The sequence below is a fragment of the Echinops telfairi genome, unplaced genomic scaffold (genome assembly GCF_000313985.2).
Source record: "Echinops telfairi isolate 266 unplaced genomic scaffold, ASM31398v2 ScPeMD7_1;HRSCAF=3_0, whole genome shotgun sequence".
Classification (NCBI taxonomy): domain Eukaryota; kingdom Metazoa; phylum Chordata; class Mammalia; order Afrosoricida; family Tenrecidae; genus Echinops; species Echinops telfairi.
The window spans coordinates 40,966,690-40,992,217 of NW_022103896.1; the positions used below are offsets into that span (position 1 = coordinate 40,966,690).

A 25,528-nucleotide genomic window follows, 5' to 3' on the forward strand; every position below is an offset into this window, starting at 1 on the left:
TGACACGCGTACTTCTGGCCTAGGATCTGTGAGATCACAGTGGGGGTAAATGCAAAATTCACAAGTCACAACCCATCTTCTCGGTCATCAGGTAGAGGGCAACTGGTTTCATAAGGGAGCTGAGACAAAAAACACGGGCCCCGGTCAAAGGAGGGACCCGTCCCGGGAGAAGAACATCGTGCTTGTTCAAGCAGAGGCGCCGCGGCAGAGAGGAAGCCCCTCCGTGAGATGCACTGGCATAGCAGCTGCAGCAACGAGCTGCGCCATGGCAGCGACTGTGAGTATGGCCCAGCACCGGGCAGCCTTTCGTTCTGTGTAACCCGGGTCACACTGAATGGGAACTGACACAACAAGAGCAGCAGGAGAGGAGAGGGCCCGAGAGGAGCAAGGAACCCGCAGCAATCTTACTTCTGCACGTCATCTGGTCCGAGTTGAGGATGTATCCTTGTTTACATCTGCAGACGTAGGAGCCGGGGGTGTTGATGCAGAAGTGCGCGCAGTTATGCTGCAGGACGCTGCACGCGTGCACCGCTGAAAGGCAAGACACGGGACGTTAATCGAACGGTGACCCTCGCTCTGCGTTCATTCCACCAGCACACACTGAGTCAGAGCCTGCCCCGTGGAGGAAGGTCCCTAGGGGGCACAAACAATTTGAACTCAGCTCGTCACTTAGAATGAAGCCCTGGTGGCACAGTGGGTTAAGCGCTGGGCTGCTAACTGCAAGGTTGGTGGTTCCAAACCACCCATTGACCTGAGAGAGAAAGAGAAGGCTGTCTGTTCCCATAGAGACTTACAGCCTCCGGAATCGAGGGAGCAGTTCGACTCTGCCGTCTAGGGTCACTATGAGTCAGAATCTGGTCAGTGGCAGAGGGTGTACCTGTTTCCTTGTGCTATTCTGGGCAGTTATTGTCGGAAATCCAAAGAGGCGATTCTGATCTATACCTTTCACTTGAGCCATCGACTGGACAGCAGTGGGATTCGTTTGGGGTTTAGTCACTTAAAGATTGGTGGTTCTCACCCATCCAGTAGCGCCACAGTAGAAAGTCTAAGAGATCTACATCTGGCGCAATCCCAGCCAAGACAATCCTATGCAGCCCGGCTCCCTTCTGTAATATGTGGATCACCAAGAGTCAGAATGAACTCAATGGCAACTAACAATCATGACTCTGTGGGAGAAAGGGCAGGGCCCGGAGAAGCAAGTCCGTGCCCATCAGGGCCTTGCCAGTCTGTGGAGGGCCAAGCCTGGTCCATATGTGCTTAAAGGGAAATGGTGCTAGGCTTGCATGAGAGCTGAAATGTTGAGCACTGGGTTTGTGGAAGAGGATGTGGAACAAAGGATATCACTGCTGATGCCAGACGGATCTTGGCTGAAAGCAGAGAATGCCAGAAATATGTTTACTGGTGTTTTATTGACTCTGGCATTTGACTGGATGGATCATAATAAATTATGATGACCCATGGGAATCATGATGACATGTGGGGATTCCAGAACACTTCATTGTGCTCATGGACCAGGAGACAATCTTCAGTGCAAGGGAATATTGTACCATTTAAAATCAGAAAAAAAAATGTGCACCCAGGTTGTATCTTTACACCATCCCTGTTTAATCTGTATACTGAGCAAATAATCTGAGAGGCTGGACTATATAAGGAAGAATGTGGAGTCAGAATTAGAAGGCTTATTAACAACCTGAAATATGCAGATGACATGATTTTGCTTGCCGAAATTGAGGATGTCTTAAAGGATTTGCTGATGCAAATCAAGGACTGCAGCCTTGAACAAAGATTGCAGCTCAATGAAAAGGAAGCCCCAATTCTCACAGTCGGACCAATGGGTAGCATCGTGATGAACAGGGGGAAAACTGAAGCTGCCAGGGATTTCATTCTGCTTGGATCTAAGTGGATGCTCAGAGAAGCAGCGGTCCAGAGCTCAAACAATGCCTCGCCTTGGGCAGATGTACTGCACCTGACCCAAGCCAGGACATTTTCACACCTTCCAGATGCATTCACAAGGTGGACCGTGAACACAGATGCCTGAAGATGCATCGATGCACGTGCCTTACGGTGCTGGTGGAGAATATGGAAAGTACTGTGGATGACCAGAAGAACAAACTAAGCTCTTGGAAGACGTACATCCAGACTTCTCCTTAGAATGGAGGATGGCGGGACTTTGTGTCAGTTACTTGGAACATGTCAGGATAGCAGTCCCTAGAAAAGGACATCATGTTGGTGCCCAACTATCAAAAGATAGAGCATCTGGGGTCTTAAAGGCTTGAAGGTAAACAAGCAGCCATCTAGTTCAGAAGCAACAAAGCCCACATGGAAGAAGCACACCAGCTTATGCAATCATGAGGTGTCGAAGGGTTCAGGTATCAGGCATCAAAGAATAAAAAATCATATCCTTGTGAATGAGGTGGAGTGTGGGGTGGGGACTCAAAGCCCATCTGTAGGCAACTGGACACCCCCTTACGGAAGGAAGGGTCACAGGGAGGAGATGAGCCAGTCAGGGTGCAGTGTAGCAATGATGAAACATACAACTTTCCTCTAGTTCCTAAATGATTCCTACTCCCCCACTATCATGATCCCAATTCTACCTTACAAATCTGGCTAGACTAGAGGATGTACACTGGTACAGATAGGAACTGGAAAGACAGGGAATCCAGGGCGGATGATCCCTTCAAGACCAGTGGTGAGAGTGGCGATACTGGGAGGGTGGAGGGAGGGTGGGGTGAAAAGGGGGAACCAATTACAGGGATCTACATATGACCTCCTCCCTGGGGGATGGACAACAGAAACGTGGGTGAAGGGAGACGTCAGACAGTGTAAGATATGACAAACAAAATAATAATTTATAAATTATCAAGGGTTCATGAGGGAGTGGGGAGAGGGGAGGGAGAGGGAAAAATAAGGAGCTGATGCCAGGGGCTTAAGTGGAGAGCAAATGTTTTGAGAATGATGAGGGCAACAAATGTAGAAATGTGCTTTACACAATTGATGCATGTATGGATTGTGATAAGAGTTGTATGAGCCCCTAATAAAAAGATTAAAAAAAAAAAAAAAAAAGAAAAGGACATCGTGCATGGTAAGGTAGAAGAGCAGCTAAAAAACAGGAAGACCGCCCCCCCACGCCCCATGAGATGGATTGGCACAGTGATCGCAATAGGCTCAAAACTAACGATCATGAGAAAGGCCTAGGGCCGGGCACTGTTTTGTTCTGCTATAGATAGAGCTGCTGAGTCGGCACAACCTCCTGGTGCCTAGACGACAACATCACGATGGCTTACAGTTGCTGTCCTTGGCACCGTGCAGTCAGTTCTGACTCGTAGCGGCCCCGTGTACAACAGAACAAAACACTGCCCAGTCCTGTGCCACCCTCACAATTGTTCTTATATTAGAGCCCATCAATGCGGCTACTGGGTCAATCCGCCATGTCAAACATCTTCCTCGTTTGCTGCCACCCTTCTACTTTACTCAAAGCACGGTGTCCTTTTCCAGGGACCGGTCTCTCTGAACATGTCCAAAGAACAGGAAACGAAGTCTCATCATCATTGCCTCTAAGGAGCCCTCTCGTTTGCGGTGGGCGCCCCAAATCCACTTTGAGTCTCCACAGAAATTAGGCCTCCACTGTATTTCCCTGACCATTGACCAGCAATGTTAAGAACCTCGTCTTCAGGCACATTGCAGCCAGTTCAGAGAGGGGACTCCGGCCTTCACCAGCTTGCCTGGGCACGCTCTGGATGGACATTGGGGTGCTGGGGTCACGCATTTATGAGCCATGCCCCAACCAATGTGATTGATGGGCCTCAGAACTAACCCTGTAAACTTTTCCAATCCACAATAAGATACATACAATAAGTATGTATCCAATCATGGTCCCTCTCCCATGTCCATAGTCCAGTCTGCCCCTGTGATGAATCAATCTGCTGCCAATCATGATTGTGCACAATGTCCTCTGTTTACTACGTGGCTGCGAAGCTTCTGGGCACCGTTCTGGCCCCGGGTTGATGTCTCCCTCATCTGGATGACCTGTCTTTGTCTTTGGCCTGCTTACAACTTCATGAAGGGGTCTCTATAAAACGTATTTTCATTTGGGCTCTCTTTTCCTTTATAACAGACTTAACTATATGAAATGGCCCGCACTCAATTACTTTTGATTTGCACGACAGAACTTTCACATCGTTCAACCTCATAAGAACCATTCGGTGGGGCAGGGCGGGGAGGAAGTCAGCTGAGCTCAGAGGGGTATTTTGGCACTTTAATAACAGAAACGGGGTTGGGACAAAAGCTATTGAACAAGGATGTTCATTAAGCAGTCAACAGTTTCTCAGGAACATAAATCCTAAGAAGAATAGAATTCTTAGTATGCAAAAGTACATAACAATTTTGGAAGAAATGAATTCATTCATATAGTTCATGTTTCCATGACCTTTCTCTCTTGATTTAAAATATTCTTGCATTAATTTTTCTGAAATATCCCTGTCTCCACTTTCATACACTTCCGTTCTTGCATAAGTCTGCCCGAAGCTCATAAAAATTCTCATTATTTTTTTAACATGCTAATTTATAACTTTACTCGACATAATGCAGCTTGAACTTATTTAGAAAAAACAACATCAGTATAAACAGAGTACAAGTTATGCAAGTGTTCTCATAAACATATTTTTATGAAGTTAAGATATAAGGGGTTTTCACAGACTAAGAGCAATCCCATTAATCCAGTGCTTAGGAAAGCTTGGTTCCAGGGGAGATGGACGGTATGTCTTAAAGATATGTCTCTTTGCTTCTAAGTAAGAAATACGGAGAGCAATAAATGAACAAGGGAAGTAACACTTCATTTCATAGCAATATAATTTAGAAAGTATTGCTCTGAGTTTATAATTGTGTTTTAACTCCTGTAATGATAAATGATATTAAAGAAATATATTTATTAAATCCAATCAGATATTTTTATATGAAATAAAATGTTTGGGCAGCCCTGGACACTTTCCTTAACCACTTTGCATAAAATGAAGGCAAAAATAGCACCTACCTCACAAAGGCCTTAAGAGTATTAAATTAAGAGATAAAGGCCACAATATTTTTTTAAAGAGGTACTTAAGAGCCTCGGTGGACCTATTGAGCCTGGAGGAAGCTGCACTCCTTGAGGCTATGCCCTGTTGGTTGTTGTTGTTGTTGTTGTTACGTGCCGCTGAGTCAGCTCCCACTCATAGCAGCACCATGCACAACAGAACCTCACACTGCCCGCCCCACGCCATCCCCAAAATGGGCCTTATGTTTGAGCCCGCTGTTGCAGCCACTGTGTCTGTTCATCTCGCTGAGGACTTTGCTCTTTCTCGCTGCCCTTCTACTTTACCAAGCATGGTGTCCTCCTCCAGGGACTGGTCTCTCCTGACACCATGTCTGAAATTCATCAGACGAAGTCTCACCATCCTTGCCTCCAAGGAACATTCTTTTTTGCACTTGTTCCAAGACAGATTGGAAGACATTTAACATATGACTGAGAAAGAGCTTCCTTCTTAAAGTGGAGTCAACCCTAATGACACGGAAAAGCCTGTGGAGTAAAGCCTTTGGGACGTCCATTTGTGGATGGGCCACGCAAGACACTCAAAATGAGAAGAAACAGTGGTAAACATCAATTAATAATTGGATCTTGAAATGTATGAAGTATGGGTCTAGGAAAATTGGAAGTCAATAAAAATGAAGTCGAATGCATAAAGATCAATATTCTAGGCATTCGTGAACGGAAATGAACTGCTATGGCCATTCTGAATCAGAAAACCATAATTTTTCCTAGGCTGGGAATGAGAGTTCAAGACGAGGGGTGTCACAAATGGATATTTCAAGACCTCTCAAAGTACAACGCTGGCTGTGAGAGAACAGGGCCTCTGCCTTCAAGCAACGCCGATCAATACAAACATCACACATTTATGCACAGCCCCCAGAGCTAGTGATGCAGAAGATTTAGAATGCTACCAACATCTTCAGTCTGAAATTAATCAAGCATGCAATCAAGATGCATTGATAGTGACTGGTGGTTGGAAGGCAGAAGTTGGAAACAAGAGGAAGGAACAAGCAGTTGGAAAATATGGTCCTGGTGACTAGAACAAAGGTGGAGATCGCATGACAGAATTTTGAAAGACCATCAAGTTCTTCATTGAAAATTTCTTTTTCCAACAGCATAAACATGGATTCTCCAGATGGAATACACAGCGGTCAAAGAGATGACATCGTTAGGAAGAGACAATGGAGAAGCTCAACATCAGCAGCTAAAACTAAGCCCAGGACCGACTGCAGAAGACACCGGCAATTGCTTGCACGTAAATTCAGGTCAGGCCGAAGAAAACGAAACTAAGTCCACGAGAGCCAAAATAGGGTATTGAGTACATCCCCTTCGAATTTATGTAAAGAACAACATTGATTCTTTGAATACTAATTGCGGGAAACCTGATGAGCTGTGGGATGACATCAAGAATATTCATGAAGAAAGCAAAAGGTCATTAAAAAGAAAGAAAAGATCAAAGTGGATGTCAGAAGAGACGCTGACACTGCTCCTGATCCTAGAGCAGCCAAGGCAACCGGAAGAAAGGATGACGCAGAAGAGCTGAACAGTACTTTTCAAAAGGCAGCTCCAGAAGACCAAGCAAACTATTATAAAATTATAATGAAATGTGCGAAGAACTAGAGTTAGAAAACCAAAAAGGAAGAACATGCTCAGCATATCTTAAACTGAAAGAACTCAGGGAAAAAAATTCAAGGCTGAAGGGGCAATATTGAAGTATTCTATGGGCAAAAATTGGAATGATGCAGAAAGCATCAAAAGATGATGGAAAGAATCCAGAGCCATCACAGTAGCAAAAAGAACTAGTTGACATTCAATCACTTCAAGAGGTAGCTGATGAGCAAGAACCAACAGTAATGAAGGAAGAAGTTCAAGCTGCACTGGAAGCATTAGCTAAAAACAAGGCTCCAGGAATTGATGAGATACCACTTGAAATCTTTCAACAAACTGATGGAGCACTGGAAGCACTCATTTGTCTATGCCAATAAATTTGGATGGCAGCTACTTGGCCAATTTACTGGAAGAGATCCATATTTGTGCCCATTCCAAAGAAAGGTGACCCCACAGAATGGGCAAATTATAAAACAATATCATTGATATCACATGCAAGTAAAAGTTTGTTGAAGATCATCCAACAATGGTTGCAGGGAACTGCCAGAGGTTCAGGTTGGATTCAGAAGAGGATATGGATGGAACAAGGAATATCATTGGTCATGTCAAATGGATCTTGGCTGCAAGCAGAGAATATAAGAAAGGTATTTACTTGTGTTCCATTGACTATGCAAAGGAATTCGACTGTGTGGACCATGATAAACTATAGACAGCTTTGAGAAGAATGGGGATTCCAGAGCACTTAATTATGCTCACACAGAACCTGCACATGGATCAAGAGGCTGATGAACAGTACAAGGGAAAACTGCATGGCTGCACATCACGCAAGGTGTGTCAAGGTTGTACCCTCTCACCATACTTATACAATCTGTGTGTTGATCAAAGAGAAGCTGAATTATATGAAGAAGACCAAGGGATCGGGATTAGATACTTGCTTGCTGAAAGTGAGGAGGGCTTGAAGCACTTGTTGATAAAGATCAAGGATCTCAGTCTTCACTATGGGTTACAAGTCAATGTAAGGAATACAAAAATCCTCGCAACTGGACCAGTAGATAATACCATGATAAATACGAGAAAAGATTGAAGTTGTCAAAGTAGAAGGCCAACAACAAAGAGGAAGACCCTCCACAGGAAGAAGAGCTACCGGCAGAGCATGCTGGGCATCCCTGCCTGATGTGGCGGAGGCAGCAGGCCCTGTGCCAGGCCAAGACCAGAGGCTGAATTCAGGAGACCAGGAGGCAGAGTGGAGTAGCAGCCCAGAGACTATGAGACTGTGAAGCAGTGCAGCCGGCAAGCTTCCTGGCCCAGAGAGGGAACAGGCCAAGGGACCGCGTGGTGAGAGGCTGAGGACTAGAGAGAGACTTGGCTGCTGACTAAAGAGGGGTGTTGCTGTGGAGTCAGGAGTGGTTTTCCGCTCCTGCCTTTCAGTAACTAGTTAACTTCCCTCCTAAACCCCTTAAGTATGAGTATTATCTGTAAATTCTATGTGAACTCACAGTGGATTATGGATTATCTGTAAATTCTGTGAACATTGCAGTGGATTATGGAGCCCAGCAGAGAAGTAGAGTGTTGCGGGAGGAATGGTTGGGGTCAGAAGAGGGTAAAAGAAGGGCGGAGGATGGAGGCATGCCTGACCTCTGCTGTGTGGCAGTTGGCCTTGGGTTGGTGTGGAGCTAGATTCTCCTCCTGGTTGTAGAAGGACGCATTTCTTCCCTGCCTATATGCAATGTTCTCTCTCACTGGGAGGCACAAATGGCAAAGTACAGGCTGGGTGGGTTTGGGTCATCTTATAGAAAAGGCCTTGATTCAGATATGTGTTTTCCAAGTTCCCCAGGGTGGCCCAAAGATATGACCTCTGCACCTTCTCTGTGCTATGGCTCAGAGCTCCACCAGCCCAGGGTGGGAAATCTTTGCCTGAAGATCTAAAGCCACCAATGGGCTAGGGTCACAGCCCCACAGCCAGGGAAAGCCAAGTCAGGACTCCCCCAGGGTGGTCTGGCTGCAGCACCGAATATGATCCTGAGATACTGTCAAGCCTCCTGCCCGCCTGCACCCCCTAGTCCAGCAGCACTTTTCCAGTTCTGTTCATAGTATAGGCACCAACATCAGCCCTTCTCCCACAGGGTAGGTGGTTCAAACCTAGCGGCTGCTCTAAGGGAGAAAGGTGAGGCTATCTACTCCCATAATGGTATAGTGTCCTAGAAACCCTAAATAGGGTCACTCTGGGTTAGAATCAACTTAATGGTAGTGGTTTGGGGGGGTATATAATTAGTTATATAGATGTGAATCCTTCGGGCACCATTCTGGTTTTATGCAGATGGACCACTTCATCCGGATCATTTGTCTGTGTCCTGTTTAAGACTTAATTAAGGGACCTCTATAGAATACCTTTGAATTTAGTCTTTTTTCCTCCAGAACACTGTTCACATACCTACTCCATGCCTGCAGGCTGAGAGAGCTCAGGATTTGTTTGGCGTCAGTGCTGGCAGAGGAAGGGAATATAGAGTTGAGTCTGCTTTACCTCACTCTACAAAAGCTTCCTTCAAAGCTCTTCCTGTTGCTGACGAATGCCAACCCTCAGCAGATTTACCGAAGAGATGCTCATTGGGAATCAGTTTGCCTGAAAGGAGACACTGACCATTCTCAACGTGAGGAGAGATGCAATGCTTGAGAGATTTGGAATCAGAACTCTGTCATCTCCTGGCTGTATCCTCGGGAGGGTCACCTAATGCGTCTACTAATCAGAAAAGGGGAGTGATGGTACTTGCCACCTGCCTCTATGGGTGTCCGTGAGGACCAGGTGACACATAAGAGAAAATGCTTTACAAATGCTTGTTATTGCGGTCTTGACCGTGCAGTTGGCTTTGGGGCCCTGGGGTGTCGAACTTTTCAAAGCAGTGATGAAGCTACGCAGCAGAGTACGGCCAGCCAGGGAGAAAGCAGCCAGAGCTTCACTTCTCAGGCTACACGAACGAATGAGGTTTCTCACTGTGGTTGTGGCTGTCGGTGCCAGTGAGTTGGTCTGGACTCCTATGCACTCTATGCGCAACAGAACAAAGCCCCACCCAGTCTGGTGCCATCCCACAAATGTTCTTAAGTTTGGGCCCATTGTTGCAGTCACTGCGTCAATCCATCTTGTTGAGGGTCTTCCTCTTTTTGCTGCCCCTTCCCTTTACCAAGCATGAGGTCCTTCTCCAAGGACTGGTCTCTCCTGACAACCTGTCCAAAGAAACAAAGTCTCGCGGCCCTTGCCTCTGAGGAGCACTCTGGCCGTACTTCTTCCGAGACAGATCTGCTTGTCCTGTTATCAGTCCGTGGCACCTTAAACCTTCTTCTTCAGCATCATCGGTCAAACGCACCGATCCCGCTTCAGTCTTCCCTAGTCCCTGTCCACCTTGCGCAGGCCTGGGAGGCGATGGAGAGTCCCATGGCTGGGGTCAGACCTACCGTAGTCCTCAAGGGAACATGCTTGCTCTTCAACACTCTATGAAAAGTTCTTAAATCCTTTTCATCGTGCTGCTGGGCCATAAAGCACAATGAGCAGCTTCTTTCCCGGCAGTCCACCTTTCTCAACTGGGCAGGCCAGGGCTGTCCTACAGCACCCCACCGCCACCACCAGCAGCAGCTGCCCTCTGGTCAAATCCCAATCACGCAGTCCCCAGGGATGTCCCAGTAGAATGACGCTGCCCAGGGTTCTCAAAGGCTGGTTTTTCAGAAGTAGCGAGGTAAGAACTTGAACTGCCACGCTTTCAGCTAGCAGCCATCCGAATAAACGGCCTGTACCATCCAGGGCCTCTGTAGCCTTATCATCCTATCTTTCCACTCGCCGATCATTCCCAAGTGCTAATAAAACACATCTTCTATCAACACTTTCCGATGCAAATGAAGAAACCATTAGTGAACCGATCTTTAAAAACAAAGTTCCCAGAAAGAAGGGATCATAAATTCTGCAGAAGTCATAAACCTTAAAAATGTTTTCCACGTGTCCCACTGATTGAAGTTTTCCAGTGGACTTCGCCACATGGGGCCACAGTAACAGCCACCCCTGCAGCGCCAGGGAAAATGGCACTTTGGGACAGTTTCCAAGTGACTCTGCCCAGGAGAGGTTGTTTTTTCCCTGGATGGCATTGTTTTTTTTTTTTTTAAAGTAGATCCTTTTCTCTCGGATGCAAGAACAAATGAGCTCCCTGCTTTCTGAGGTTGCCCTCTGTTCTCAGAAGAGGAGTTTTCTAAGACACAGCTGTTCTCCTTCCTCCCTGGGACTTCTGTTTGGGGGTCTGGAGTGGGTGCTTCCCGAGAACGGGTGCTCCGTGTCTCCAGAGGGCCGGGTTCCTCTTCCTGGGGAATTGGTGAGGAGTCGTGTTCATAGACGCTTTCTCTACTGCTGGAAATTGAGAGTCACTTAAAAAGAGCTCTTTCCTATGGTTTCTACCCATCAAAGCACGCCAGCCGAAGAGGACAGGGGCCTCTGGGCGGTGTGTTAGGCAAGACTGGACACCGCTTACAAGATCTGGAGGCATGTTTCCAGGTTTCCGAGAAGAGGGTGGAACCAGAGCCATGGATGTGGTTCCAGAGTGGGATTCTTGTCATCCATGCAAGAGACCAGGGTTTGCTTCCCAGTCAGTGTTCCTGCTGTGCAGCCACCAACCTTTGTTGGTGGAAGCCTGAGTGGTGCTATGACGCTGGACGTCTAAGACAGACTGGGGAGAAAGATGTGGGGGTGTACTTCTGAAAACCCCATGGATAAAAATGTTCCGATCCCCAACAGACCCCGAGCATAGCACCGGACCAGGCAGTGTGTCGTTCCCTTGTGGGTGGGGTTCACGGTGAGTTGGGGGTTGACAACAACAGAGTGGAGCCTGTGTTGGGACCCAAGGCTCCCGCGAAGATTCTTAGACCCACAGGAGAGGTGAGGAAACGGAGGCGCTGAGAATTTGAAAGACTTTCCTGCAGTTGAAGAGGGGACAAGACAGCCTCCGCGGAGGTGGGAGAAGGATAGAGACCCAAGTTGGCTTCCTGAGACAAGCTGAAGCAGGCCCTGGGGTTGGAAAGAACTCAGGGAGGATGGGAAGGAAGGAAGAGAGAGCTTGTGGAGTGTGGGGGTGCAAGTCAGGGGAGGGAAGGAACTCCTTAAGAGAGAAGAATGTAGCTCCAGGATTTGGGGAGATGCTTTCTTGCAGAAGGGCTAGCAGCTACTACTGAACACAAAAGACGCCAGGTCCACGTGTTGGTCTTTCCCCATCACTGGGCCTCTTGGCCAGTTAGTCAGCTATCTACTTCTAGCACCCCCATGGAGCAAAAAATGCCTCTGCTTCTTGGCATTCCACACCATCCAAGGAGAAACTGTATTATGTTTGCCCTCTCCTGGGTACCCCTCACCCTCAACACATGGAATTCCAATGGACAGAATACCCAGGCAGCCTAATACGCTGGAATGAAACATTCTCTCGACTCTAACTCATCCCATCACTTAAAGCAGGGGTCCTCAAACTATGCCCACGGGCCACATGCAACCCACTGAGGACATTTATCCGGCACACCAGGTGTTTTTGCCCAGTTTGTTTTTTTACTTCAAAATAAGATATGTGCAGTGTGCATAGGAATTTGTTCATAGTTTTTTTTTAAACTATAGTCCAGCCCTCCAACGGGTCTGAGGGTCAGTGACCTGGCCCCCTGTTTAAAAAGTTTGAGGACCCCTGACTTAAAGTGTCCCTTCCCCAGAGAAACCTCTCCGAGCTCCTTGCCTAGGCTAGGTCCTTGGGTCACAGGCCCCACCATCCCCTGCACGCTGCTTCCATTATTCTGATCACAGCAGCAGTCAATTACTTATTTATTCAATTATATGTGCAATGTCTGACTTGGGGGCCACAAAGAGCAAGCCCCAAGGGAACTCTGCATCTGTCTTGGTCTTTGTCCCACCATGGCAACATAGAACAGATACTTCAAAGTGAAGAATGATTTCTAAAGATTTCCCCCAGGAAAGGGCCACAGACCAGCAGCACTTACTGCACAACTTGTTCTGGAATACTGAGGTCAGCGGCTCAATCTGGCTGAAGTTGGCCACCAGGAAGACGTGGTCTTTGTGGGGCTCGCTTCCGATGGCCTTCAGCGTGTTGAGGTCCACCTGGCCCACGCCAATGGCAAAGATCAGGATGCCTGTGTCCCGTGCCTTTGCAGCCACCTCAGCCACTGAGTCCTGCGGCCTCCCATCTGTCACGATCATGATGACCCGGGGCACGTTCTCCCTCAGGGGACGGGCCCCCTCTGCTTCTGAGAAGGCGATGTTCAGGGCATACTGGATGGCCAGCCCAGTCATGGTGCCCGTAGACAGATGCCTCATCCTCCTGACGGCACGTTCCACCTCAGACTTCCTCTTGAAGGTCTTGAGGGAGAACTCGTTCTTGACAGTGCTGCCATACTGGAGCAGGCCCACCCGGGTGACGTCAGGCCCAATGTCCAAGAACTGCAAGATGTCCACAATGAACTCCTTGACCTTTGCGTAGTCTAAGGCGCTGACACTGCGTGAGCTGTCAATGATGAAGACCAGGTCCGCCCGCTTGTTCTCACAGGAGCTCCCTGGGGAAAGAGAAGAGTCAAAGGCATTAGAAGAGTGTCAAGGACAATTTTCACCTCGCATGGGGGAAAAATGGTTCAATCCCCAGTCAAGCACCTCATGCCTAGCCGATCTTCTCTGTTGGTGAAGATACTGCGGTGGCTTATGTGGTGCTGGGATGCTGAAGTGGTTTCAGGGGACCTTGCAGGCTAAGCTGGACTGCTGACGACTCCTGAGAATCCACCAGAGAAAACCCTTACAACACCTGGTATGCACGTGCCCGTGGGGAAGGCCCAGGACCCGGCATCCTTCCGCTCCATGTTGCGTGTGGTTGCCGTGAGTTGGGGGTGAGTGGACAGCAGCTAACAACAACAAGGATGAAAGGGCGATGGGTGCTTGTTGGAAATACTGCCTGTTATCACCTTTGATCTTCACGGGGTTTTCTTTCCTGCTCTATAAGTGTATGGCAGGTGATTGTGAGTATTGGCTACCAACAGGTAGTATTTCTTTTGGAAAGATAAATGAATACTTTAGCATCTCGAAAGTTGTCAATGAGCAAAACCCCAAATCGTAAAAGACACCGGGCTCAGTGGTCAGAGGGAGATTGGTGGAAGCCCCAAGACTAGCCCTTAGTCGACCTTCACGTCTGAACTCACTCCCGTGTTAGACTCATCAACCATTTAAGATTAAAGACGGCAGCATTTACCCAAGGCCCAAGTTCAGAGGGTCAGAAGAGAAGGAGGGATGGAAGCGGGAAACCCGGGGCAGAGTGGGGTCCAGAGGGCACACGGGGGTACTACCAAGGATGAGTTGGAACAAAAGGTGTATGAACCGCTGAATGTGAACCTGATGATCTGCTCTGTAAACCATCACTAACTCACAATAAGTGGTTTTTAAAAAGGAGTTGTCAGTGAAGTTTTTCGATGAACAAACATCTGGTTGGGAGTAAAGTTATTATTTATGGCTTGGCACATAGGCTGACTGAATACCATAGGGAACATAAAAGCTTAGGATGAGACCCAACTTCCAGGGCCTGATAACCTACCTGGGCAGGCTTAACTAACGAACAATGAAAGAATACAAATTATGCATGGGGAGGAGTGCCGCTGGCAGAAAATGCATAGTGTATACGTCGTTTGCTATGTAACCCCAGCAATAGCTATCGAGAGAAGAGGGTTATTAATCGGTTGGAGCCAAGGAAATGGGACAGGAAGGTACTAGCCTCCATGGGTGGGCGGGGTTTGGATTGGGGGAAAGAAACAGAAGGAAAGGGGAAGATGAGCAGAGTCCCAGGGGGAGTGAACCTGGTGGATCACAGGCTGGATGAGGCCTGGCTCACAGCCGTCGAGCTGAACTCTAATGCACAGCAATGCTACAGGACAGAAGAGAACCGCCCGCAGGGTTTCCAACTCTGCAAACCTCTACAGACTCAGGTTGCCTCCTCTCTCTCCATTGGCACAGCCGGTGGATTCAGCCTTTCAGTGAGCAGCTGAGCACTTAACGACTGCACCACTCAGGCACCTCTGAGGAGGCTTAAAGTGGCGAGAATTGGTAAAAAATTCTAAGTAGACGTCAGTTTGGAGGGAGAGCCAGAAGCCAGTGATAAGAGGTCTTTAAATTCAGCATAGATGGCATAGTGTTTTGGGCTGGGCTGCCAACTGCCAGGTCACTGGTTTGAAGTTGCAAGCTACTCCACAGAAAAAGACGAGGCTTTCGACCTCTGTCAAGAGTTATGGACACCCTCAGGGGCAGTTCTAACCTGTCCTCCAGGGGCGCTATGAATTGGCATCGACCCCATAGCAGTGAGTTTGGCTTGGATTTGGTTTTCCCAAAACACAGCCCCCTCACCCCCAACCTGCCTTTGAGGATGCAGCGATGAGATCCATATAAAAGCGACCTTTGGAGGGTGTTTACAAAGATCTCTCCCAGAACCCTTAGCATCATGGCCTCCCTGGGTTTTCAGAACAAGTACCTGGGAATAGATGAGCACTCCCATTAGATAGATGGGGGGATGGACGTACGCATGGAGGGCTTAAAATATTTCCTATTAATTAATTTATTTTTTAATAATAATTTCATTGGCATATCTTACACATTCTAATATATCCATTCCCATACAATTCTGTTGTTCAATCCCATCAGGTGGGGTTATTCAATCATCGATGCTGTCCGCTCCCCTTTCCTCCTCTTAGCCCCCCTCCTCCCGTTTCCTCAGAAAACCACTGTCTCTGAGGGGTCATCCCTCTTGACCTTCATGTACGGAGCGATCTTAAATATACAAATGAACATATGCAGATCTAGCATGATCAAGGAAGTAAAACACATAAAAACCTCACTAGTAAGGGGAAGAAATGTTAAAGAACTAGACGATAGTTATGTGGTTCATTAGTGCCAAACTGCACCCTGGCTCTATCACTGGATCAGTGTGGCCTTTCTGAGAGGGACTGACCAATCATCTTGCAGGTGGATTTGGGGTCTCCATTGTATCCACACCCCTTCATATCAATTTGACTGCATATTTTTGAGGTATCAAAAGTTCAAAATCAATTGTGTAAAGCACATTTGTACATTCATTGCCCTCATCATTCTCAAAACATTTGCTCTCCACTTAAGCCCCTGGCATCAGCTCCTTATTTCCCCCCCTCTCTCCCCGCTCCCCCCTCCCTCATGAACCCTTGATAATTTATAAATTATTATTTTGTCATATCTTACACTGTCCGATGTCTCCCTTCACCCACTTTTCTGTTGTGTCCCCCAGGGAGGAGGCTATATGTAGATCCCTGTAATTGGTTCCCCCTTTCCACCCCACCCTCCCTCCACCCTCTCGGTATCACCACTCTCAGCACTGGTCCTGAAGGGATCATCTGTCATGGATTCCCTGTGTTTCCAGGTCCTATCTGTACCAGTGTACATCCTCTGGTCCCTAGCTAGTATTTACTGAGCACTTACTAACAGGCGTTTTGCACTTGTTAGCTCAGTTCTTTGTGCACATCAACCTGAGCAAACAGGGACGGGTACTTTCCCCATCTCACAGCTGAGAGAATACAGAGTGGAGGAGCTGGGATTTGAACCCATCTGTCTGAGTGCCCACATTCGTCTGCAGCCTGCATTCTTCACCACCAAGCTCCGAGCATCATGGGGGTAAGAGGGCTTGTGCTTTAAAGCCTGCCGTTGAGTTTGTTTCCCATGCTGCACCAGGACTATGCTGACTCTCTGGGGTCAGTTCTTTCCGTGCCTGGAATCAGGGCTTGAGAGCAATGGGCCAAACTCGTCTGCCAGCCGCCGAGTGCTTCTCCCTGGGAAAAGGCCCATTTGCAGGGTTTTCCTCTTTTCTTAATCCGGTGCAACGATGAAAACAGATGCCCACCTCCCTGAGTGGCAGCAGTCCAGTAACTCGGGCAGCTCCTTGCTCACATTCACCGCACAAGTCCTGACTGTGGGCTCAGGAGGAGCCTATGGGACAGCAAGGATGGGGCAGGTATGAGGGGGAGGTGCCAGTCGCCAGTCCCTGAGGGACTGGGGAGTAGAAGAAACACAGTCCTAACCGTAGGTGAGCACCGGGGTGGGATGAGGAAGGACATGCCTCAGGACACAGAGCTGGGCTGAACTGCCAGGGGTCGAAGCAGCTGATTAAGACGACAAGCTAAAAGGAAAGTTTCTGTCAAGCCCTTAATAGTTTACTGAAATCGTACAAGCAAGAGACACCCAGAGAAGGTGACAGTTCACCCCATATTTCTCCGGGAACAGTATTGGGATAAGGGCCAGAGGCGCATCATAGATGTGGGACTTACTTCTGAGGGAACCCCAAACAAAAGGCTCCTCCAGTTTGACAGACCAGGGCTGAGCTGAGAAGGCGAGCGAGCAGATGACTGCCCTCTGACTACAGACCGGAGGTGAGAGCGGCCCTGTTACGGGACAGAGTGCATCGCAGGACAATGACTGCAATTGTCTGGAGGCCCAAAGGTGACACTTTGTCACTGATCTCTCCCTTGACCCAGTGGATAAAATGGTCCAGGTTCTAATATTCTGCTTTGTTATCCAGGGGGGGAGGGGTTCCCTTGGTGTCAGGGTGTCATCGTTGTTGGGCCGTTTGCTTGCTTTCTGCCTTGATTTTCTAGGATTCTCTAAGCTGAAACCCAGACTAGGGAAGCCTATGGGGAGAATCAGATTGGACAGGCTGGTGGGAAATGGGGAGCGAACAACAACGGGTACACGGAAGAAGACAGGTCCTCGACTGTCTGCACAGCTCTTAGGAAGTAACTGAACTACGGAAAGGGATGAGGTGGAAGTTGTTTGTCTGTGAAATTGTTTAAAAATAAATAAATCCATTAAAGGGGCTGGAGGAGAGCAAGGAGAAGGGCTAGGCGTGGCAAAGAAAGTTCTGGGCATAAATCAGGGTGTCTCCCCAGATAGGAGGCCTCTTCTCCAGTCCCTGAGAAAGAGGCTCCACATGGAGGCAGCTGGGCCAGGAAGGCAGGGAGGCAAAGGTGGGCTGAGACATCGACAGCACCTCCCATCAGAGAGGGCAACGCACAAGTGGAGCATGTAGTCAGAGTGCAGAGGGCTCAAAGCCCTCCCTGCCAGGGGTCCATCCCCGGCCACAGCCACCCTAAAGGACAGGGCAGAACTGTGCACTCTGAGACTGTCACTCTGTAGGGGAGCGGGTGGTTTCAAACTGCTGACCTTGAGGTCAGCAGCCCAACTCATGACCCCCGATGCCACTAGGGCTCCCAGTAATTGCCTGTGATCCTGCCTGAAAATTCACACCTAGCTTTCGAGCCCAGAGCTGGGCTCCTCAAACTGGATTTCAGAAAATGCGATGATGCTTCATAGCAAATGTTCCACAGACAGATGGTTTGTGGGCACTTAAAAAGAGAACCGTGAAAAAGATAAAAATCTAATGATGGAAGCGAAAGAATGCGACAGATTCTAGGACAGCAGAAGAGGGATTGGATGAGGAGAACAAGATTTCCAGGTAGCGTTAAAGCCCTTCTTATTGCTGGTGAGCCCAACATTGAAGAGAAGCCAATCAGCATCACATAGGGCTTTGTTCCTATTAAGTTGAGGTGTAGGTAGGAGAAAGCATGCAGGGATGTGGTTCCGCTCTCTGTAAGGTCCACAGTTCAAAACCACCAGGTGCTCCTCTGGAGAAGGAAGGGGCTTACTATTCCCATAAAAAGTTACAGTGTAGGAAACTTACAAGGGCAGTTCTACCCTGTCTTGTAGAATTGACATGAGTTGTCATCCACTCGTGGAAGTGAACTTGGTTTGGTGTTTTTGGGTAACGCTTTGAGGTCAGTAGTTCAAAACCACCAGCTGCTCCACAGGTGAGAGATGAGGCTTCCTATAAGGTCACTATGCACAAACAATTGTGAGCACTGAAATGGTAAAAGGAAGTACTTGGCTAGTGTGGTCAGGGTGTCTGGAGCCATCACCCATTTCAATTCCTGGGGCAATCACAGGGGCTTAATTTGAGGAAGTTTTAAGAAAACTGAAAACTGTTTTGGTGAGAAAAAAGCCAGGAAACTTGTGTTGAGGAATGCTTGTTTGCTTGTTTGTTTTTCATCTGACAATGTGCCTGCTCAGGCTCCCGGGAAAGCAAGGAAACTTTCTGTAAGGAAGCCTTACCCCAACTACCTGAAAGCCGGGTCTTGTCCTCTCCCAATCTCAAAGAACATCAGACACGATTTGAGTCCCCGGAGGATGCCCAGCTGTCGTCTTGACGTGGGGTAAGGCGAAGAGTGCAGCCTTCTTTGGGGACGGGCCAGAGAGATGGAAATGCCACCTTCAGGAGCGTGTTTGTTTCTCGGCATATCCTAGATGGAGCTTCACCTTTCCACATGTCTGTGATTTCCTAGCAACATTTTTGACTGACCCTCAGACGACCAAGGACAAGAACACTGGAGACAAGGACATCAAAGCTATCACGGCATCGTTGGAGCGGAAAGTGGAGTGATACCATGGGTCAACAGTGAAGGAACACTTGGCCGTGCAAAGGGGGATAGAAATTGGACAACACATCAGAAACCAGAGTGGATCATAGATGCCTAGTATTTTATAAGGCAACGACAAGGGAGGATTTTGATGTTAAAAATAAAATATGTAAAGATAACTAGTGCTGTATTTTTACTGGGAAAGGGATAGTTATTGTAAAGGGTGGGACCTCTTAAAATAACCAACAAATTATGACAAGAGGAACAGGAAATGTGGCCCTGAGCCAAGAGGTGAAGGTGTCCTTGTAGCTAGAAACACCCAGAGGACTTTTTTAGTTCCCTCAGAGTGGCCAGAGAGACCGGGAGATGTTCTTAACGTTTCACAAAAGGGCAGGGAGAAACCTAGCTCCCCAGGAGCTTCAAAGGGACACTGGGGAGGGAAATTGAAGTGGTTTTACAGAAAGAGAGAGAGAGAGAACAATAGATGGGGAGGAGTGGGGGAGAACCAGGATCCTTATAAGCCAGCATAAGTTTAGAGAGAAAAAACATCACAGCCCATTTCATGTTTCTATTTCTAGATGCAACAGACCAGGAGGATCAAGGGAAATCTACAGTTAGGGCTTTTCTGGATAATTCACATCATGTGGGACAGTTCAGTAGAGCCAGGGAATATTTAGTGAGGACCTACTGTGTGTCAGGACCGCAGTGACGGAAAGAGCACTCAACTGTGCATGGCGCACATGCAGGCGAATTGCAGGATACAAGGACTCGGGTCAGCTAGGAAGATCGGGAGATGAAAGCAGTCGTAGCAGTGCTGTGGTCAGTGGTCGGCGGCTCACTCAAGGTCATTGGCTCCAATGGACCACGGGCATCCCGGGAGGAAGATGGGGCAGTCTGCCTCTGTAAGGACTTCCAGTCCAGGAAACCCAAGTCCAAGCCGGCTTGATGGCAGTGGTTTCTGGGTTGTTGGTAAAGATATTAGGCCCATCTGGAAGGTCTCTATGAGATGCCACAGGGCTATATCCGGACATTTTTATCAACGCCTTCCTAAAGAAAAGCGTGGAAGGTTCCTTTGTGAATGAGACGCTCTATCCCCATCGCTCTCCCTTTGCCTGCTCTTGCTGTCCCTCTTGGAGAGAGGGAGGGGGAGAGAGAAAATGATGGAAAGTTTGAGGGAGCAAAGCTTCCTGGTGCAGGTACTGTGGCTCTAGCTCGGGCCTCGCAGTGCCCTCTTTTGCCCCTGGCAGACACTACTAATCAGCCCTGGCCCCCACCACTCAGCTTGGATGCGGCTTTAGACTCCCTGCCACAGTGTGCCAGACACAGATTGACAATCTATCAGAGCTGGCACAGGAAACGCAATCAGACTGCAGGCCTGGTTTGGGACTCTAATGCTCTGCAGTGAAGCTGGAAACGCTTGCATTTTTCTCCTTAGAAAGTGAGTCCGGTCAATTTACTCCTCCTCCTGATGGCTCATTGCCTGAATTTCCATCTCATTTACTATTTTTCAGTGAGAAATAAGGACAGAGAAGACTGGTCATGTCAACAGCTTGGTCTTCTGGGTAAAACCTCATTTAGGACGCAGGGCTGGTAGGTGGGTCTAGGCTCAAAGCAAAAGAAATCAGAAGTTGTAATCTCCTTCAACAGTAAACAATTTCAGTGTCATCATTGCTGAAATACAGAACTAGGCTGTTCAGTGTGAGCCCTGTGTGTAGAGGTTTACACTCTGGGCTGGTAAATCACAAGGTCAGCAGTTTGAAACCACCAGTGGCTCCTCCAGATTAAAAAACACACAAGGCTTTCTACTCCCATAAAGAGCTACCGTATCAGAAAGACACAGGTGGTGCAGTTCTACCCTGTCTTAGAGGGTCGCTGTGAGTTGGCATCGCCTGCATGGCAGTCAGTATCAGAGGTGAGGGAAGTTGAATCCTAGAAGTTGGTTGATGTGAATTGAGCTTCGTGGCCTTGCCAGAGACAGACTGGGAGGGAAGAGTCATATGTAAACCAACCTAGTGTTCCCTTCCAAGCTTGGGTTGAATGAGATGTGGCCCCTGCTGTCCCCTCCTGTGGTCTCGATCTCCTTCCCCCTGGTTGGCACAAATGGTTTACACTCAACTACTAATTGAAAGATTGCTGGTTTGCCCCACCACCCTGTAGATGCTGCAGAAGAAATTTCGGTTGGGAGGGCAGAGTGGAGACCCAAAGCACATCTGTAGACAATTGGGCATCCCCTTACAGAAGGGTCACAAGGAGGGGATGAGCCAGTCAGGGTGCAGAATAGCACCGACAAAACATACAACTTTCCTCTAGTTCTTTAATGCTTGCTCTCCTCCCACCCCACTATCATGACCCCAATTCTGCCTTACAAATCTGGCTAGACCAGAGCATGTACATGGGTACAGATAAGAGCTGGAAACACAGGGAATCCAGGACAGATAAACCCCTCAGGACCAATAATGAGAGCAGTGATACCAGGAGGGGAAGAGGAAGGTGTGGGGAGAAAGGAGGAATAGATCACAATGATCTACCTATAACCCCCTCCCAGGGGGATGGACAGAAAAGTGGATAAAGGGAGACATCGGTCAGTGTAAGCATAAAAATAATAATAATTTATAAATTATCAAGGGTTCATGAGCGAGGGAGGGGAAAAAAACGAGGAGCTGATACCAAGGGCTCAAGTAGAAAATGTTTTGAAAATAATGATGGCAACAAATGTACAAATGTGCTTGACACACTGGACGGATGCAGGGATTGTGATAGAGCTGTACGAGCCCCCAATAAAATGAAGAAGCAGAAGATCAAAGGGATAAACCTGACTTGAATGGTGAAACCCCGTCAGTTGATCTTCCCTCTAACCCACGCTGGCTGGACCTGCTCCCAACGCTTTCTGTGCCTTTGTTGTTGTTGTTCTTATTGTTCATTTTAGGGTGTATCTCAGATGTGCTATGCCACTGGGGATCGCTATCTTGAATTTGTGTTATACGTTTTTCTATTTTTTGGTGTACAAAACCCAAGATTGATTAACCTATAGGGACAGCAAGTAGAATAAGGGTCTCTGGATGGGCGGGTAAAAGGGAGACGATGTCAAGGAGCCCCAGAAGGAAAAGAATATTTGGAAACTGATTGTGGTAGCAATTGTACAAAACTGTTTGATGTGATTGAACTATGGAATGATATGGTATATATATTAACCCCCAATTAAAAATAAAAGAAATGTAGATTGAGCTCCGTTTACTCTAAGACACAGCAGCCACCATGAATCGACATCAAGTCTACAGAAATGGGGTTTTTGTTGTTGCTGTTGGTTTTGGGTACCTCCAGCCTGTGACTGGCTCTCAAGGCTTCCAGGTGATCCGAGGGCTATTTCAGACGGACCTCCGACTAGCGTTGATAGTGGATTCCAGGGCCACTTTAGAACCAAAGCCCCACTTAACCTATGGCCTCTTCTGAATCCATCACTTGATTAGGTTAAATGCTGGAAAGATAATCAATTCTCCCCATGCCTCCCCCTCCCATTTCCTTCTTGGTCAATGGTCAGCTATTTCACAAAAAACCATTTACAACACATTGATGGGCTATGCTTTTTTTTTTTTAAATCAGTCACAGTCAGCTCTTATCTTCCTAAAGAAGCACTTAGGGACCACCCTGAAAACTTGATTACATTCTAGTAGAGAGACATCCCGGGCTTAATGGAATCTGAGACATATTTGGGGCCCCTTAGCATGTCATTTGCACTTGGTAGCATGTTCCAAACATTTGTTTCCCCAAATTCTGGGAAGCACATGAGATTCTCTGACACTACTTCATACACAGCTACCCAGAATGGCTAATAAACTGAATTTTAAGATCGGACCCAGAAAGGATTTTGCAAAGCTGGAATAAGAAGTTGAAACTGATGAGAGGAAATTCGATTGAATGTCAAGCCCTGCCCGTAGGGTTCAGAAATCAACTGTAGGAAAGGAGACATCTGGTCACATGATAAAACCAGAGCCTAGATGGCAACCGAAGACCTGCACATTGTCACCCATACCTGCATCTGACACCTGAGGCCAACGCCAGTCACCTGGCTTCAGAATCAAATCTCAGCCCCAGGATGCCTCTTGGCACAGCACCCCTCCACCTATTAGGATACTGAGCAGGTTTCAGCAGAGCTTGAAGACTAAGAGAGACAAGGAAGAAAAGCCTGGCAATCTCCTTCCAAGACTCAGCTACCGAAAAATGGATGAATCACAGCGATCGCGAATGAGCTCAATGGTTATGAAGATGGCCAAGGACCAGGCAGAATTTGAGTCTGGTCACCATGAGTCGGGCTGACTCGATGGCAGCTCACAACGACAAGTTCCCAGCATCACCAAGACTCCGTGACCCGCTCTGTCCTCAAAACCGCCATCCTCAGGCTCCTGGGCAGTAAGGTCACTGATGTTCTTGGGAGAATGATCTAGTGAATACCTTACCCTCCTCAACCTGCCAACCTCTTCCGGCCAACCACTTCCAAGACTTCAGTAGTAGTGCACTGCCTGTAGTTCCCTAGAGAGACCTAGTGTGGCTTGGCTGCTTGCTGGAAGCTTGGTAGTTCCCACCAATACATTCGGTGACTCTCAGAAGACAGACTGGATGGGCTATCTCCGTAAAGCAAGCAGCCCGGGAGACCCCATGGGGCAGCTCTTCTCTGTCATATAGGGTCACGATGAGTCCACTCCATGACAATGGTGTATGTGGAGGGGGGGGGGATGTTCCCTACATGCTTCTAGAAACGCCCTTTGCCCCTCTTCCTCTTGAGACTCATTCAACCCTAAGACTCGTGGTCACCTATGTTGTTTTCTTTAAAATTTTTTCATTTACATTATTTCCTTAGCACACACCTGTCCCCAAATGGTATTACCAGTTAGTAAGCTAAGCAATAGTAGAGCTCTTTTGCACATGGTTACAAATTGCTCCTGAGTGGTACTTGTCTGATGACAACCTCTATGTGCGATGGTAGGAAGCTAGTTAAGTCAATGTTCTTGCGTGATAAAATGTTACGCAGCCAAAAAATAAACCGTGTTTTCCACTGATTTGTCAATACTGTGTTCTTTTTTAATTTCCATTTATTTTTGCCAATGTAGTAGGTGGCTGATGATTTATTGATGCCATTTAAATTGTTTTGATGTGGTAAAATACGAAGTCAAAAAGTACTGATTGCCACAGAGTTAAAGAATATCTTATTAAACAAAAGTATCAACATGGGAAGCTATTGGTCTGGATAGAGCCTCTCTCTGCCTAGATCTCTATTCCCTTCTGACGGCGGGGCTGCCGCCTCTTGAACTCTTCCCCAAAGACTTCTGCGCTCTGATGTTATACCACATCGCAGTGGCTCTTTGGCATTCTCCAGGGACTCCACTAATGTTCCTACGCGATTGATGTTCGATGAGTCTGGGGGACAAGAAGAAGCTGAGGGGGCATGATCGGGGCTGTAGCATGGGTGGGATGAGGTTTCCCCATAAAATCCTCACAGACTGACCCTACTGCCTCCGAAGTGAAGAGGTTGCTTGCCCTGATGGAAATGTTTTCTCGGAGTAGATTCCCTGGGCTTTTCCTCATCAACGCAATCCTCAGTTTTCTTAAAACTTCTTCCTCATAAGCCCCCCGTGAATGTCCTGTGTCCTGCAATAAAATCTCGGAAGACGATCTTTGGGGGATCCGAAAAGGCAGGTGCCCTAACCTTTTGAGCTGCCCTGTGCCTGGAGTTTCACTGTCCCAGCAGACCCTCCCTGAAAGCCACTGTTTGGGTTGGACAGTTTGGGGTTTGGGGTTAGACACTCTCACAAGCCAAGACAAGTGCACCGCAGAGAGGACTTGTCTGCAGGAATCCCCTGATCATACAGGCATGTTTAAACATGCTTTGTTTGGGACAAACCCGCATGCGTGTGAACTGCAACCCCAGAGGCAGCATGTTTTGCTTACCCTTGAGTATGTAACATGAAACGCTCCCTTGTAGCCCTCTTTAAACATGCGATCAGTGACATCCATTACATTCACCGCGGGGCATAACCGTCACCACTACCTGCTTCCAGGCTTTTTCATCGCCCCCAACAGAGAAGAAGCAGTAACTCCCCATCCCTCCCAGCCCCCAGGCCTTGCTCCCCTGCCCCAATGCATTTGCCTGCTCCCGGCATTTCCCGCATGTCAAGGATGCTTGTTCAACGGCTGTCCTTTGGGGGCTGGCTTGCATCCCTGAGCGTCCTGTTCCCCAGGCTCACGCATTCCGGAGCGTGTACCAGTCATGTGTCTTGAAAACCTTTCCCAGATGGCCTTCGTCTGCTGAGCTAAGTAACCTTGCTCTGAGCCCTCCTACCGCCTCTCATTTTCCACCACATCGCACATACGAGGCTG

General features: G+C 47.9%; 1 protein-coding gene across 3 annotated transcripts in view; it reads right to left on the bottom strand.

The window, feature by feature from the left end:
- Window positions 1-25,528, bottom strand: part of MATN2 (matrilin 2) — a 191,894-nt gene that overhangs the window by 97,734 nt on the left and 68,632 nt on the right. For all 3 annotated transcript variants that reach the window (XM_045284889.1, XM_030886313.2, XM_004697704.2), the window contains exons 3-4: window positions 12,677-13,246; window positions 409-531 (exon numbers count right to left, since the gene is read on the bottom strand). In XM_045284889.1, coding sequence (XP_045140824.1) covers window positions 409-531; window positions 12,677-13,246 — 693 coding nt within the window. The remainder of the gene's footprint in view (window positions 1-408; window positions 532-12,676; window positions 13,247-25,528) is intronic.